General features: G+C 40.7%; 1 protein-coding gene across 7 annotated transcripts in view; it reads left to right on the top strand.

The window, feature by feature from the left end:
* The window catches only part of MCTP2 (multiple C2 and transmembrane domain containing 2), a 244,352-nt gene that overhangs the window by 120,639 nt on the left and 106,674 nt on the right, over window positions 1-17,039 (top strand). For all 7 annotated transcript variants that reach the window (XM_029952127.1, XM_029952125.1, XM_029952126.1 and 4 more), the window contains 2 exons: window positions 2,190-2,376; window positions 4,686-4,779. In XM_029952127.1, the coding sequence (XP_029807987.1) occupies window positions 2,190-2,376; window positions 4,686-4,779 (281 nt within the window). The remainder of the gene's footprint in view (window positions 1-2,189; window positions 2,377-4,685; window positions 4,780-17,039) is intronic.

Raw genomic sequence — 17,039 nt, 5'->3', positions numbered from 1 at the left:
GCCTCTTGTCTTCAAGTAACTTCTAGTTGATCAAAAAAATAAAGCCACCACTAAGGGTAGAACTCAAAGGATAAAAATAACTTGTCATCAGTAACGATATTAAGATGAATGTGACATAAATAGGTTACTGCTAATTTGGACTAATGAAAGTAACCACCAGAAAAAAATTCTTCTAAATTGAGATCATTTCTCTCTCCCCAAGAAAGAGCTTTGTTCAGTGAAAGTGCAAAAAAAAAATAAAACAAAAAACCAAAAAAAAAAAACCCACATAAAATAATGCTTTGCAAAGTACTCCTAAGCAGATGTACAACTGCTACGTGGCTTAAGAATTTGTGGGTAGTTTTGTAGAAAAGGCTTCGTTAAAGCACTTGACATCTCTTTTTTTCCAAGCCAAATTACTGTTCCACTTAGATACTTAAGAAATAAAAATATTTAGTAACCCCCATTTTCGTGGTAGCAAACTTTTAAAGGTTCTTTATTGCTACAGAAAAAAAAAATTGGGGGGCACCTGGGTGTCTCAGTGGGTTGAGCATTCGACTTCAGCTCAGGTCATGACCTCGTGGTTCACGAGTTCAAGACCCACATCAGGCTCTGTGCTGACAGCTCAGAGCCTGGAGCCTGCTTCAGATTCTGTGTCTCCCTCTCTCTCTGCTCCTCCCCAGCTCGCCTTCTGTCTCTGTGTCTCTCAAAAATAAATGAAACATTAAAAAATATTTTTTAATTAAAAAAAAGAAAAAAGTTTTGATTCAAAGCAGAGAGGATTGTTTAAAAAGGCGTTTTTCTACAACGTGTCTCTGGTAGATGAACTTGATGGATTTATTACATGCAGAAGCTCTACTTGCCACCCCTTCTCGAAACTGGAATCACTTTTGGGAGTCAGGAAATAAATTACCCACACCTATTTAATTTTATAGGTATATATCAGTATTAACATATATGTTTAATTCTGTAGTAAAACTCGATATAGAATTTTAACGTTATCGATATTTTTCTTTTTAATTGGGAAGGGATTGCAAGGTTTCCGATGCATTAAACTGGAACTCATTATCTATTCTTGGCTCAAAACTGTCCTTGCTTTATGTGTTGGGCAGGTTTACCTGTTTTTATTCATCTGCAAACATGGCAAAGTCCATTTAAGATTTAGGGTAAGAATTGAACCCCTTGTCCTACATTCGGAGAGGCAGACATTTCTCGATCAAGTCTTGAATGTTCATCTCACTCAATAATTACAGAGGGAAAATGAGAATTTACACATACCGGCACACACGCACACATTGCAAGTGGGAACTATCAGTGCCTACCCTCCTCCCTCCACCCAACCCTACCTTTTTTATCCACCTGTGCGTAAACGAAGCAGGTGCGGCCCAGCCAAACCCAGAGTTTCCAGTGTGAAAGCAAATAAATGGCTTAGCACCTCAGCCCTCCTTTTTGGTGTTTGTTTCTGTATATAAATGTGTTTGAGGTTTTCAACATCGCCAGAACATTGGCTGTTAAGAGACGGAAAACATGCAATTTATAGCAGATGGGTGAAGCCTTTTCCTGGCAGCGCTGCTGAAATGAGATCAATCAACAGCATTTCATGCTCCATTTGTCCAAGAGCAGTCCACCTGGGGAAACCCTGTGGACCCGTGCCTATTAGGAAAACACCTTAACACGTTGCTTTAAATAAAAACTCACCAGTTGGCATGAATCTGGAAGAAAATAGTTTCTCCAGCGAACCCTCCGCCACTTGCATTTCTCTGCTCTTTTCTCCCTTTTTCCAACCGTGACCATTTATTTTCTTTGTTGGCGAAAGACATGATACAGAGAAGCTGTCTAGAGCCCTCACTCATCATGCTTGAACTTGGAACTTTTTTTCTCCCTACTTCTTGGGCTCATTGTCTTCCTGCAGACCTCGTGTGGCAGAAAGCAGCCTCTTCTCTTTTCACTTGCCACCCCTCCAGTGCCGCCTTCTCTTTGGTTTTGTTACCTCGTCCTTTCCTTAATCATGGAGTGTGTTCGTCTGGGAGTGAGAATTATGAGCCAAGGGCAGCCCCTGTGACCTGCACTGCTCAAGAAACCCATGCCGAGAGGGAGTGAGGTTTTGGGGGATGATGCAGTAAAAATCAGGTATTTTTATGCCTCTTGGAGGTCCAGGAGCGGCGAGGAGTTAATCCCTTTTCTTTCTCTGGTTCCTACAACTTTTCCAGGTGTAAAGTGGATATCGCGGCACTGCCGCTCAAGCAAGCCAACTGCTTGGAGCTGCCCTTGGAGAGCTGTCTGGGGGCCCTCCTGATGTTGATCACGCTCACTCCCTGTACTGGAGTCTCTGTCTCTGATCTGTGCGTGTGCCCCTTGGCAGACCCCAGCGAAAGAAAGCAGATCGCCCGGCGATATGTGAGTGCCTTGCCTTGCTACGCTGCTCCCCACCACCTCCGCTTTTGAGTTGAAACAAAGTTATGAATTAAAAAAAAAAAAACTGCATGAAAAGGGATCTTTGTCCAAAGTTTAAAGGCATGTCTCATAAAACAAGACATCAGATCTGGAGGTTAATGCCTTAGTGAGAAGGTGAACGTCGATTAGGGTTTGCTGTTTTAAAAGCCAAAACTGGTACTTTGGACTTTTAGCTTTCAGAAACTTCGGCGCACATTGAAATCCACAAGGAGGCAAACGTGTTTAGCGTGTCTGCATATGTGAAATGGATTTTAATAGAAGTCCACAGAAACAGCCTTTTTGTTTTTTTAACCAGCCATAAAGTTGGCAGTGTTACAGCCACTTTCCAGAGCCTCTTAGAATCAAGTGAGAAAGTCTTATAAAGCAAAGCAAAAGCCCGGACAGATACAGAATGCTGTATTTACTACCCTGGATAATCACAGCAGTTCATGATTTTTACCTAAGTCATTGCAACGCGCTTAAAAGTCCACTCAGCATTTTGAAATCAAATGGCTTCGTGCTCTTCATTTATTTCTTGTACTCGGGCTTTCTAGGTGTCTTTATTTGCATTCTGTTTTTATCTCATCTTCTTTGTAAATCGATATGTTTATCTTATGGCCACACACGAAAGGCGTGTTTTAGAAGAGCAGCAGGAAAATGAAGCCAAGACGAATCCCTATTTAATGGGAATATTATTCTCAGCGTAAATTTTAGGGCCTCCAAAATCCTTCACCGTGAGGTGTATTGATTAATTGAATAATTCTCTGTCTCCGGGAGTACAAAACCTAACCACACATCTTATTGTCAGCACAGACCGTGTGCCAGATTGAGATGTTCTACAGGGATGTCTACAAAATCCACTATTAACATTCTCTCTGATGACTTCAGTCAAGCAAATGAAAATCTGATGATAAAATTAAAAATTTCCCCCCAAACTGTCCCATGGATAAATTGCAAAATTTACCAAATTCACGAGAAGGGTCATATAGTTATAAAGTGATGTTAAGTAAGATCATCATGCCTGCTTTGAATAAAGCCTTAGGATTTGAGGAGTACTAATGAAAACTAGGTTTCGGGAGGCTAACCAAAATAGAAATATCAAGTGTGTGTTTTGTGTTTTTAGCTAGAAGGCCGGTCAATGTGTAAGAGGGGAAGAAGGCCAAGTCAGTAATAGAAATGCTAGACCTCTTGTTTATTAGCTTGTGAGAACTAGATAATATTGAAGTCATTGTCCCATTCAAACTGTGAAAGTATTTATTTCAAATGTTTTTCTTTAGGTTAAAATGTTTTAATCTAGCTTAAAATCTAGAGGCTTTGTTTTGTTATTTGTGTGTGTGTGTGTGTGTGTGTGTGTGTGTGTTTTCTTTAGGTTAAAATACACAGCAGAAACAGCTTTCAAAAGTGCGTAGATATGATGTATAGGAAGTTAGGCAAACCTGAACTATTATTAAGTTATTGTTATTCTATCCTGAAATGTCTAAATAACAAGGATTTTACTGTCCTCTGATAAATCCCCAAGGCCTGCTTATCACAGGTTTTTAGCAAATGATACAGTGATAATGGAAATATCACATCCAAGAGTTTGAAAGCAGCATCTTTTTCAGTAGCTGTGTTTAGGAGGCATGCCGAGATACTTTATCCACTTATCTCTTTCATGCACCATTTCTGAAGGATCCACTGTACAGAGATACCAAAATATCGGTGTACAGTATTATCCTGATAATTCCTAGCATGTAATTAAGCCAATATTCAAGCATTGGCTCATGCAAACTAAAAATAAATGTGAATACAAGGTGGCCAAAACATGGACCAGAAAATGCACTCCGTTTCCATCTTTACTCACTTTCCAGTGCTAATAAGTATCTATGAAGGGTCCAAGTCGAGTCCTCTGGTATGCGTAGTTTGTACTTACAAATGATGTCACCTTTTCGAATGATTTAATGCTTTCAATCAAGAAGAAAAAGGGGAAGCAGAGAATGAAAAATGAAAAAAAAAAAAAGAGATATACCACAGTTTGGGGATACCTGTGCCATCAGCGGGGGTGATGTTAAAAGTGGATTGTGTGTGTGTTGTAATTGGTTTATTTGGAAGTCCCTTTTCATCAGTTGCCGTGAATGCCTAACCTTCCGTTGACATAAAGCACTTTGGAACTTTACTAAGCTTTGCATGAGAAAGGTGATGATAAATCTAGAATGTTCTTCCATGAGACTTTATGGCATTAAGTGGTATACTAGAAAGCCATTCTCATGGATCATCTACTTTCCTCCCCGCAGGGCTTACAGAATTCCCTGAAAGATATGAAGGATGTCGGCCTTTTACAAGTGAAGGTCTTAAAGGCAGTAGATCTTTTAGCGGCAGATTTCTCAGGTATGAATTTATTTTCATTTTTATTTATTTCCTGTTTTGAAGTGAGCCAATGGCAAAGCAAAATGTCTTCATGGGGCGTCTGGGTGGCTCAGTCAGTTAAGCGTCCGACTTGGGCTCAGGTCATGATCTCATGGTTTGTGAGTTCAGGCCCCGCGTCGGGCTCTGTGATGGCAGCTCGGAACCTGGAGCTTCCTTAGGTTGTTGTGTCTCCCTAGCTCTCTGCCGCTCCCCCACTCATGCTGTCTCTATCTCTCATAAATAAATACACTTAAAAACTAAAAAAAATAAAAGCATACACACACATTATGCTCTTTCAGATATTAAGAAAGGCACTTGTGATGAGCACTGGGTGTTGGATGTAAGGGATGCATCACTGAATTCTACTCCTGAAGTCAGTGTAACATTCTACACTCCCTCACTAGAACTTAAATACACTATTTGGAAACAAACAACCAAAAAAACCCAAATGGAGTAATAGGAGGGGAAAAAAAAATGCATTCAAGCAGTTTTCTTTTCCCACCAAATGAACATTTTTCACAGAATCATTTTTCTCAAATAATTATCTTGTGGTTAGGTAATATACCAGTCCGTTTGGCTTTCGAAGATTTTTGTGGGTGATTAGTGCCATTACTTCCTTCTTTGTTAAATTTCTGAGAAAATTTGACTAGAGTACCACGGACGACAGACCCCACCTCCTACCTTCACTCCTTGGCGGTGCCATGTGCTGGAAACATTTCATCCTTCACAGTGTAAGAGGGGTGGTGTTTCGTGAAGTTCGTAAAGTTTGTAAAGTTCATAAAGTTAAGCATGGACAGCATGTAGCTGGCACTTCTCAGAAACAGTAAGGAAAGTCTTGGCCATGGGCCCACTTTGCAGTTGACATGGTCTTATACACAATTCTTCTTGGTGCTTCATAAACTTGAGCTTTTAGACTGAGGCTAGAGCAGGCATGCTTTGTGCTGAGTTATGCTGGACTGTGAGGAGAGTAATCTGACATTCCAGTGGGTGATCGAAGGGGGACGCTCCTCTGATTGTTAAATTAACCCATTGGGCTAGCCCATAAGACAGATGCCGTTCACCAAGCAAATTGACAAATACAAACAATATTGTACAGCATGCTTTTCTGTGTGGACAAGGTCTTGAAGGACTCGTTTCATCTCCTACTTTTAGAACGTGGTCTACTCTCTTCTACACAGAAAGTTTCACTATGTGAGAAGTCACCTCTGAACTTTTGGGACTGAGGATGAGGAAGATCCAACTTTGGAGAAAAGAATTTTAATTTTAAGCACTTTATATATTACAAAAATGATGGAAAATATCAACGTAGCTGGTTTTTTTTGTAAAGGAGTTCTCCTTAGCCTCCCTCAAAAAATGAGCCAATGGAAATCATTGCTATATAAGCCACAGGAAATAAGGTGATGGTGATCTTAAGGAAATACCCAGTGAGAAGATCCAAAAATGGTATTTTGGCCAATATGAATAAATGAATTTGGGGGGTTGAAGATAAAATATTCAAATGGCTACTTTGAACAGTCATTAATTTAGTTGCAAATGTTTATAGTCTCATACCAATTTAGAAATTTTCCTTTATAAAAATTTTTTAAACAGAAACACTTTTCATTTTATTTATTTTTAAAGTTTAATGTTTATTTATATTAGAGAGAGAGAAAGAGAGAGAGACAGAGCATGGGTAGGGGTGGGGCAGAGAGAGACAGGGAGAATAGGATCTGAAGCAGGCTCTAGGCTCTAAGCTGTCAGCATAGATCCCAATGTAAGGCTTGAACTCACTAGTTCTGAGATCATGACCTGAGTCAAAGTCGGACACTTAACTGACTTGAGCCATTCAGGCACCCCAAACTTTCCTTTTTTAAAAAACGTTTATAGGGGCGCCTGGGTGGCTCAGTCAGTTAAGCCTCCGACCTCGGCTCAGGTCAGATCTCACATTTATGGGTTCGAGCCCCGCGTCAGGCTCTGTGCTGACAGCTAGCTCAGAGCCTGGAGCCTGCTTCCGGTTCTGTGTCTCCCTCTCTCTCTGCCCCTCCCCCTCTCATGCTCTGTCTCTCTCTGTATCAAAAATAAATAAAACATTTAAAAAAATTAAAAAAGCGTTTATAGTTTATGAAAATGCTTAATTCACCTATTTCAGGTGTGCCTTCGGCATTAATAGCTTAATGATCACTGAAGCACATTTAGAGTTACCTACTCATTTTTCAGAGCCAACTATTTTTAGGTTCAGTCCGAAAGTTTCAATGTAGTACTTTTTGAATCTATGATTGTCAATGTCTCGGGAAATGTTATCTCAAAAACAAGAACTCATTCATGCCTTAGAGCAATATTTTCAAAAATTCTCTCTGTAGTTGTGTGTTTTGGGATCTGTCGGAAGTAACTGCAATGCATTAAAAGTTTCCCTTTTTTAAAAAAAAGGTTTTCTTTTTTTTTTTTTAAGTCTTGTTTATAACCACATCTGTATGTGGAAACTCATTTTTAAAACCTACTTTATTTCACCGATCCTGACAGGTAGCCTCTCGACAGCCCCCAAAACTCATATTTATGGGGTAGTTTCAAGTCAATGTTGCTTTTCCAAGCAGTATTTTGAGTATTAAAGTGAATAGGAGAGGAACCTGGTGGGGGGGGGGGGATGGGAATATTTGTAAAGACCAGAAAACAAAGCAAAACTCTCCTTTCAGAAGAATAATTTTGGGGGACAATGTTGTCATTTTGTCATTTTCTTTATAGTCAAGATTCTCGGAGATAGTTTTGGAGTAGAGGAAGGTGAGTACCAGAGGATTCTCGTCACAAAAAGCAATGGTTACAAATCCAATCATGCTGTGTGGCTTGACAAATCGCCTGGTGTTTTTCTGTCTCTGTATCATTTATGGGAAAATTATCACACTTCAGAATTGAAGCAGAGTTCCTTGTCAACATATCTTTAGACCATATTGATCTTTATTTTTAGAACCAGATTTCACAGTCGGTGTTCTCTATTGGCTGACAGGCTCCTGGGTGAATCCTCTGGTCACTTCTCAACCAGGATATTGGCTTAGGGCAACAAAATGGACCTAATGCTGAGAGTTATAAAGCAAATTTACTATTAAAAAAAAAAAGAGATGGATTCAGACTGCAGGGAAGTAGCAACAGGGATGTAATTAATACCTCCAAGAGGTTAGCTTTTGTACCACATGGTGGAGACTCGCACATTATCGCTGTTATGATTGTTACCAGTTCACTTGCTATGCAGTGAAAAATGCTGTCTGATGGCGAATCACAAGAGGTATGTAGACCCAAGATCGTCAATACCAGGACGATTTTAGAAATCAACGATTTATTCCATAGACCCGGCCTTTTCCAGTCTGCTGTACTTTATATAGGAGCATTTTACTGCAGTGGCTCAGGGAACAAAGTATTCACCCCTGCAAATCAAAAGGAAGTATGTTTACTCTGAATAACCAGGCGCATTGTCAGAGAATGGTCATCATTTTAGACAGAGTACAAAAGGGAACTTTCTAACTTTTCTACTTCTGATTTCTGCTTTTGATAATTCTTTGTTTCTTAAAAACAATACCATGTAATCACAATAACTGATGCTTTAAGTTTGTTTCACCGAAGATCCCAGGGCACCTGCTAAAGCAAACGTTCGGTGAGAGATCTTGGCAGTATCGTGTATGGGGGTTACCGGTAAGAGTTTGCAGAGTACGGGAACCTCCTGTCCTAGAAGGGCGATGAATGCACTTGGGGAGCCTTCTTGTCAATGGTTTTCCCATTTTGAAGTGATCTCTGTCTTAGCAAGGAGCAGTTAGAAAAAGAAAATATCCACCACTCATCACCATGTGGTCAAAGTACGGTACCTTCTGTTAGTGGTTATTGGTGTTATGATTATATAATCATGAAAAAATACAGCATAATATAATTATATAGTCATGAGAAGAAATTAAACTTCAGAGAAATGGAAGCCTCATTACTTTGCTAATGTTTTAGAACACTAGAATAGTATATGTACATATAATATATATAATATATATGGTTGATACACACTTTTTATATATGTATACATCTATACATGTGTATACTATATATCCACGAACATATTTGCTAAAGTGAATTTCTTTCCCAGTGAAAAATGAAAATGTGCTTTTTATATGAGGAAAATGATAGTGTACTTTTCCAAATGTGATAGAAGACAATGATGTAAATTTATATATATTACCAATATTAAGATATTTACAAAAAAGATAAAGGCTTCAGTGCTCTAATGTATAAAAAAGATATTTATTATTTTTGAATTAATTCATTCTTTTATAACTATGTCATTCCTTTGTGTGACTGAACTGAATCAATGCTCATATATTTGAATTTATGTGTAGCTTGGCATTTTTTTATGTCCAACATTTGTTTGTATATAAGCGAGAAGACTCTTAAAGAATCCAAAGTAATCTATCTTCTCTTGCAGCCAATCCCTCCAAAGTTGGTGAAAGACATTTTAATGTCCTCTACCACCAATATTAGATGTGGATTGCCATAAGCAGTCATTCTAACAGAAGAGCCTGTCAGATATTTTTATTAAAGAGTCTGTCTCACAAGCACCTTGGGTCCAACGTAACCTAAAATTTTTAAGTAATAGGTTGTCCATTTTGATGCTATTACTTCCGTAGTAAAGCGCACCATAGCCTTGATTCACGAAACAGATGATAAATTGTACTTTGAGACTCAAGGTGAGCCTAGCTGTTGGTAATGCTTAATGAGACCCACGTACTCCACTCACCTGCCACCCGTCTTAAAACTCAGCTGGTTTGAGAAGAAAGTGGCCCACATTCTAATGATTAAGTGAGAGAGAGGACGATTTTGTTCTGGACAGAACTGAGAAAGGATGTGTGCAACAGGTCCCCTCTAGTAATGCCCTCAGAGAGAATGGTGCTTTTCCTTCTAGTTTCCCCAGGGCTACTTCAGATTCTTGGATTAGTACTGCTGGAAAAAACAGACTTTATTTCATGAAAGATAATAATGTAGGTGACAGTTAAATTAAAAAACATGTTAAAGAACTGAAATCTTTTCTGGTCAGATTTGTATTTCAGTACACGTGGCCATGCTTATCTTACCTATTGAGAAACCAATGAGTGAAAAGTAGGAGACTGTTTACTGTGTGTTCAGCACATATAGGAAGACTTGTTCTGCAATGCCTTATTATAATTGATAGATTATTATGGGGAACCTGCTAGATTTTACCATAGAGGGGCTGCCTCGATGTTTCGGTATTGAAGCCATGATGGCTACCATTTGCATAAGGCACCTGCCAAATTCAACACCTAGTCAATGACTCTCCCTTTATAGTCTCCAAATCAAGATGTGGGTTTCACACTTCTTCCTTTCTGTTAATTAAGCCTTCTCTTTATTCTTTAAAATAATTCTTAGATGTTGACATCTTTTCCCCTACGGAATCCTCTAGTGGTAAGACTGTTTATTGTTTGGTCTCCCTCTGCTCTATTCTTCTACCCTGTTACCACTACCAAGGTAGTGCCCCTACCCATTAAGCATTCTGGGCCTAAAATGGAGGTAATAGAAATGTAGGAGAGTTTTCTTTACCTCACCAAGCCAACAGTAGCAAAAGAGCAAGCAGAGAGGCCTGGCAAACCCACCTCAGTGTAGAATGACGATAAATCATATAACAACGTACCGTAATAGAGATCTCAGTATTTCTCCATTTTGTAGCACAATCCTATCTTAACTCTTCACGTTCCCATCATTGTAATAATCTGTCTGCCATGATGAGAACTTGGGAAAGTATCCAGAAACAACAAAGGAACAAAACCAGAAATACCGTCTTTGCTCCCACTCTAGAGTTACTTGTTCTCCAGGGATTTTTCTTTCATCCATGCAAGTTCTTTGGCACATTTTGCCGTACAAAACCCACCCATCAAAGGTGAAAAGGTTTCAAATATATCTGAATCGTCATGACTTCTTGACAGTTAGGGTGTCACTTGGACCCTTTCTGTTTCCTGTGGTAATAAGACAGCTGTCAAATGAACTTCATGTCAAAATATCTACCAGAGGAGTGGGAAAGGCCAGGCTTTCCAACCAAAAAAAAAAAAAAAATACAGGTTATTGTGAAGTAGCCTCATTTGATAAATAAGGTTGATAGGAGCCCTAATAGGGCCTGATCCAGGGGAACAAAGATACATTTAATTCCAGAGTCCCCAACTTCTTTCCAGGGAGCCCAATATAGATTCCCAATTGCTTTTAACACTTGCCTCAAGTAAGTCAGCTTGGTGGTAGATCTGGTGATCCTGAAGAAATATTCACGGAGTACCTAATGTGCTTCAGACACACCCTTGAGGAACCTGGTGGCTCAGCCTTTCTCAGAGTTGCCTATAGGGGGCAGCATGCATCGTGGAAGGGAACGAGAACCTCGCTCAAAATCTGGGTGGCATTTCTAGTTCCCAGTGCTATTAGGAGGAGCTCTTGGTCTGTTCCACACACAGGGTTCAGCTCTCCTGACTGTGGTAGAATTCTGCGTTCATTACGTGCACGAGCCTTAAGAGATTGTGACTATTGCATTAAGTCAATCAGTGTTCAATTCAGTGACTTCGTCAAACACGGAAATCAGTTCCCATTTATTTTTTACCCTTTATTTTTATGGTAGCTGCTTTCATTTTAATCCTTATCTATTAAGGTATAGAACATATGTAGAAATAGCGAACTATTTTAAATCTTGGTTCCATCACATACTGGCCTTGGGTCCATTGTAAACCTCTACTTTCCCCCCAGATATTAAAAAAAAAATTAATGTTGTTTTATTTATTTTTGAGAGACAGAGGGAGCGTGAGCAGGGGAGAGTCAGAGAGAGAGGGAGATACAAATCTGAAGCAGACTCCAGGCTCTGAGCTAGCTGTCAGCACGGAGCCAGATACGGGGCTCGAACCCACGAACCATGAGATCATGACCTGAGCCAAAGCTGGACGTTTAACCAACTAAGCCACCCAGGCACTCTTCCCCCCAGATATTTTGAGAGTTAATTAAAACCTATATGAACATGTCTGACACATATTTCATGTTCAATAAATACTATTTCCATTTTTATTATTTTGATTAGATTATTACATTTAGGGGCACCTGGGTGGCTCAGTCGGTTGAGTGTCCGACTTCGGCTCAGGTCAGATCTCACATTTGTGGGTTCGAGCCCTGCGTCAGGCTCTGCGCTGACAGCTAGCTCAGAGCCTGGAGCCTGCTTCAGATTCTGTGTGTCCCTCTCTCTCTGCCCCTGCCCGCTCATGCTCTGTCTCTGTCTCACAAATAAATAAAAAACATTAAAAAATAAAAAAAATTTAAAAAATGATTACATTTAGATTGATGTGGGGAATTCCAAAGATCATTGTCTTAATATTTTGTTTATCATTTTTCTATTAAAGAATGTCGGAAATACCAGTGTTTCTAATCACACTTGGCTTTTCAACCACTTTTAGAAATGTAGTTACCAGTCTAAATGTTTTCCCTTTTTGTTCTGTTTCTGCTGCTTGGTAAAAGTAAAGAAAAAAAAATGTGCTTTGTGGTAGAAAAATTCTCATACTTAAACCAGTTTAGTGCTTGCTTTCCCATTTTGATAATCTGAAGAATAGTTTTATCAATATAAAATACTTCTGTGGGCTCACTGGTTTTTTGTTATGTACAAAAGCGCTATTCTGAAAAGCTGTTGATCAAAACACTTCATTTAGAACCCACATTATAGAGTAGAAATAGTCCAGCAATATGCTGTAATAATGACTTTTGAGTAGTTTCTATATAAATTATAATATCAACTTAAGTTCTTTTGCTGGTTTTTGTTTTCTGTTTTTTTCAAAACGTGACTACTTGTATTAGAGGAAAATAGCCCCACAGTTACTATTCAGGGGGCTTCTAAACCACCTGCCCATTTTCTGGTTTGTTTTCATTGTCTGTTTGAAGTTGTATCCATAATAAAACCTCTCGTCTTAAAGATGACCTATTTTCAAAGGGACAACTGTAATTGCAATTTCTAGAAACCTCAACAACAGTGATTGAATGCTTTTAATTTCCTTGAGAACCTCTTGGATAGCTGAGCTCAAATCAAGACCAACTTTTTAAAAACACATCAAAACTATATAAATCTGTCTTTGGCTCTCCATCTGCTTTAATAGTCTGCCAAAGAACTCCTGTCGGTGCAAAGCTTGGGAGTATATCTAATAGTTGGCAGTTTTTCAGTTTCTAACCTCCTAGTACCTTGACAGTAAATGAACTCAGTTCGCTTTTGGTCTGTGAATTACCAAAGGAATCACTTCGATCTTATGAGTTGCGTTCTTTGTAACTAATGAAGTTATTCAGCAAATATACCTGCTCTATGTGAGAGCCTCTGGTGATGTCACAGGGAAAAGGCATTGACCCTTGCCCTCACCGGAAGTGATTGACTAAACCAGTAGCGTCTACAGTTAACACTTGAACAGTTAGGGGAAGGCGGGTAGGAGTGTTAATATTCCATGCAGTCAAAGTTGGCCAAAACTGGCATATGACTTTTAACTTTTTGTAGTGCTTGTTTATTTTTTTGAGAGAGAGAGAACATGAGCCAGGGAGGGGCAGAGAGAGAGAGAGAGAGAGAGAGAGAGAGAGACAGGATCTGAAGCAGGCTCTGTGCTGACAATAGAGAAACTGATGTGGGATGTGGGACTTGAACTCCCAAACCGTGAGATCATGACCTGAGCTGAAGTCAGATGCTTAACAGACTGAGCCACCCAAGTCTCCCGGCATATAACTTTTAACTATTCGTAGCCTACTGTTGACCTGAAGCCTTACTGATAACATAAATAGTTGGGGCAATACATAGGTGAATGTTAGATGTATTATACTCTGTGTTTTTACAGTAGAGAGAAAATGTTATTAGAATGATGGAAGAGAAAATCTATTTACGGTAGCATACTGTATTACGTATTTTAAAAAATCCACCTGAAAGTGGACCTGCACAATTCAAACGTGTGTTGTTCAAGGGTTACTTGTCATGATGCTTGTACTCCTGAGGTCAAGAACAGGGTGCCAAGGTTCATGAAACATATACCGGCCTGGTGTTCCTACGGGAAATGATATTTCAGCTGAGATGTCAGAGATGAGTTAGTGTGGCAGAGGTAAAGGAGGAGCATTTTAAAACAAGGGAACAGCATGTTTCCAGAGCCTCCAGCATTTTCCCTATACCTGGGGGAGATCACGTTTCTGGAGGATTTTCAGGGTGCAATGTGGACATGGGCAGATGGTAGGCAAGCGGAGTGGATGATACTGGTGTTTTTGGAACTTGGCTAGTGGCAGGGGAATGGAGTTAGAGGAAAGAGAAAATCTTATGTCACCAGTTCTCATATGTTCTGTGTTTGAGCTGGAATAGTAGAATATCACAAATTTAGTTAGATGACATTTCACCAAAATTTAGTCCTTCTCTTCCTCAGTGGATCTCGCAGCCCTAATATAGACCTGTCTGTCCCTTGCTTTGGATGTCTGCAACAGCGATGTGAGGAAGTCCTCACCTGTGTGACTCCTCGGAGACCTTTCTTTGGATTCAAAAGGCTCACAACCAACTCAGGAAGGCAGGGCATACTTGGAAAGTTCGAGCCAGAGCCAACAAGATCAGGTTTCTTTGAAAATCTCTCCCAGCTCATAGCACAGTGTTGTTTCTGGTGCAGGGAACATAAGACTACTTGCTGAATAAAGGAGCAGGCACACGGTATAGTGAAGCATTATAATTTTCAAATTAATCATCATAGGGATTGGGGAGTGAGGGGAGGCGCCCAGAAGCCTAAGGTTGCAGAGGAAGTTCCATGAAGATCATGCATCTTGAACTAGGTCTTGGAGGTTAGTTGGCCTTTATGTTTTTGGTTAAGACCGAGGGTGGGGAGAGCATTGCAGGGAGAGATCATTCCACATGCAGAGTAGGAAGCACATCCGAGCCCCTCATCTTTGTGTTTTGGTCGGGGGTGGGGGAAAGACACGTCAACCTCAATACAAGTTTGGGAATAGGGGATAGACCAAGATGGCTCGTGGTGGGTAAATGGTCAGATAATAGATTTTCAGGACGAGCACTTTGAATTTGCTCCAATATGCAGTAGGAAGCATAAAGTTGGAAACAAGGCATAAAGGAAAAGTTTATGGAAATTGAGTCTGGTTCAGCTCTATTGGCCTCCCCTTCTTCCTGGCCTGAGATATGGTGCGTTATGTGTAACATCAGGAAAGATCTTCCTCTAGAAATCCTTTCTCCTAATCCTGTCCCTCGTACTGATGAGTTGGAGGTGGCTCCCGCCCGCCAGATGAGAAACAAGAAATGAATTGAAATGAAAAGTACTGGTCATGGCCTTCAAGGCTTCAAGTTAATCTCTCTGTCGGTATCTTACATATCCTGATTGCCACCATTTATCTATATCTACCTGTGTGTCTAGCTTGTTAACTTAAGGCACTCATCTGTCCCTGTCTCCTCAAGATTAACCTGTCCATTTTTTTCAAATTTTTTAATGTTTATTTTTGAGAGAGAGAGACAGACAGACAGAGCATGAGTGGGGGAGGGGCAGAGAGAGAGGGAGACACAGAATCTGAAGGAGGCTCCAGGCCCAGAGCTGTCAGCACAGAGCCTGACACAGGGCTTGAACTCCCGAGCTGTGAGATCATGCCCTGAGCTGAAGTTGGACGTTTAACTGACCAAGCCACCCAGGCACCCCCCAAACTATCCATTTCTGCTAGCCTCCTCCTAATAAACCTTGGCTTCAAGATTCTTCTCACTCTGGAGCGCCTGAGTGGCTCAGTTGGTTAAGCATCTGACTCTTTAATTTTGGCTCAGGTCCTGATCACACAGTCATGAGATCGAGCCCTGCATTGGGCTTCATACTGAGCATGGAGGCTGCTTGGAATTCTCTTTCTCTCTCTCTCTGCACCTCACCCCCCTCCAGCCCCAACAAAGAAATAAACACCCAAAAAAAGATTCATTTCCAATATGAAATCTTTCTGGACTTTGACCCAATCACATTAAATTTCCCTAAACTTTCCGTTCCTCTTCTGCCAAAACAGCACGACATTCCGCATCTTTTGATGTGAGGACCCAGGGTAGACCTGCCTAAAGCATGGTTATTTGCCCAGGGCAGAAGGAGCGGGGTGGCTCCTTCAGCTGCCACCTGCTACCAGGAGCCAGGAGCTCTGTCATGCGTGACACTCCTCACAGGGGATGGCAGGGCCTGCATGCCTTGGGCGTGCTGCATCAGCCCCCTTCCATGAAACACACAACTAAATACGGAACAGGAATGCAGATGTGGACTATGAGATGTGTAAGGAAAATACACAGTCAGAGATCAGAAAGGAGAGCAACCCTGTCTCCTGGGAGGGAGCAGGAGGGAAGCTTCCATGGAGAGGGTGACATTTGCTGAAAGGCAGAGATTATTATGAGAGTCTCTTACGGTTAATGACTTGGTGATCTCTGGACATCAGGACCTGGTTCCATGCCAGGAGCAGAGTGGGGGCTTAGTAAATATTTGTCACATGAATAATAGGACCTCTAAACACATTTATTACTTGCCGTTCAACTTCTGCACCTGATAGAAAGTGAAATTATTTAAATGAGAACCCCCTGCTTGCCGTTCATGGGCTATACATGAATTGCAGAGCGGTGTGGAAAAATAGCAAATCCTTTTGAGCGCCAGTGGTGGGACCGTGTCAAGGTGGCATGTATCTGGACGTAGAAGAGGTCATCTAGGTGTTCTGCCTGTACAGCTAGGTGGAGCAAAAGCCAAAGTTGCAGCCTCAAGTGTGTGCATGTCAGTTTGCCGGGTGCTGTTTGCTCAGTACCTTTGGGAGACCATTTAAACATCTTGGTTATTACAGGAGATCATTTCTTTTATCCCCAATAAATATAATCACGATGGAGATTTCATTGAAAGTCCCCATATATCTGGAACTCTTTTAGGGAAAGAAAGCAACCCATAAAGTATAGATAAATTACTCTATAAATGTTTTAGTGTCTTTGTTTCCCCCCCTCTCTGCCTGTTTATGCTGTAATATTAATAAATGCAGCATTTTAATGAGCTTTGACGGAATTACCTTCGGAGGGTCGGTGCGTTGTGTTCCTTGGAGACGCATAACTGAAGTTCCCAGTTTCTGGAAGGAAGTCTGTTCCTCATTAGCTGGGACAGCTAAGAGTGTGCTGGCTCAGGAGAGAGGGGGCCCCAACTCAAGCCCACCTGTGCCTGCACAGGACCAGCCGTGTCTCTGCCCTGCCTGTGGTGCCCCGCCCCCCCCCC

The sequence above is a fragment of the Suricata suricatta genome, chromosome 9 (genome assembly GCF_006229205.1).
Source record: "Suricata suricatta isolate VVHF042 chromosome 9, meerkat_22Aug2017_6uvM2_HiC, whole genome shotgun sequence".
Classification (NCBI taxonomy): domain Eukaryota; kingdom Metazoa; phylum Chordata; class Mammalia; order Carnivora; family Herpestidae; genus Suricata; species Suricata suricatta.
Note: the sequence above shows the minus strand (reverse complement) of the source record. Positions and strands in the feature narration are given on the sequence as shown.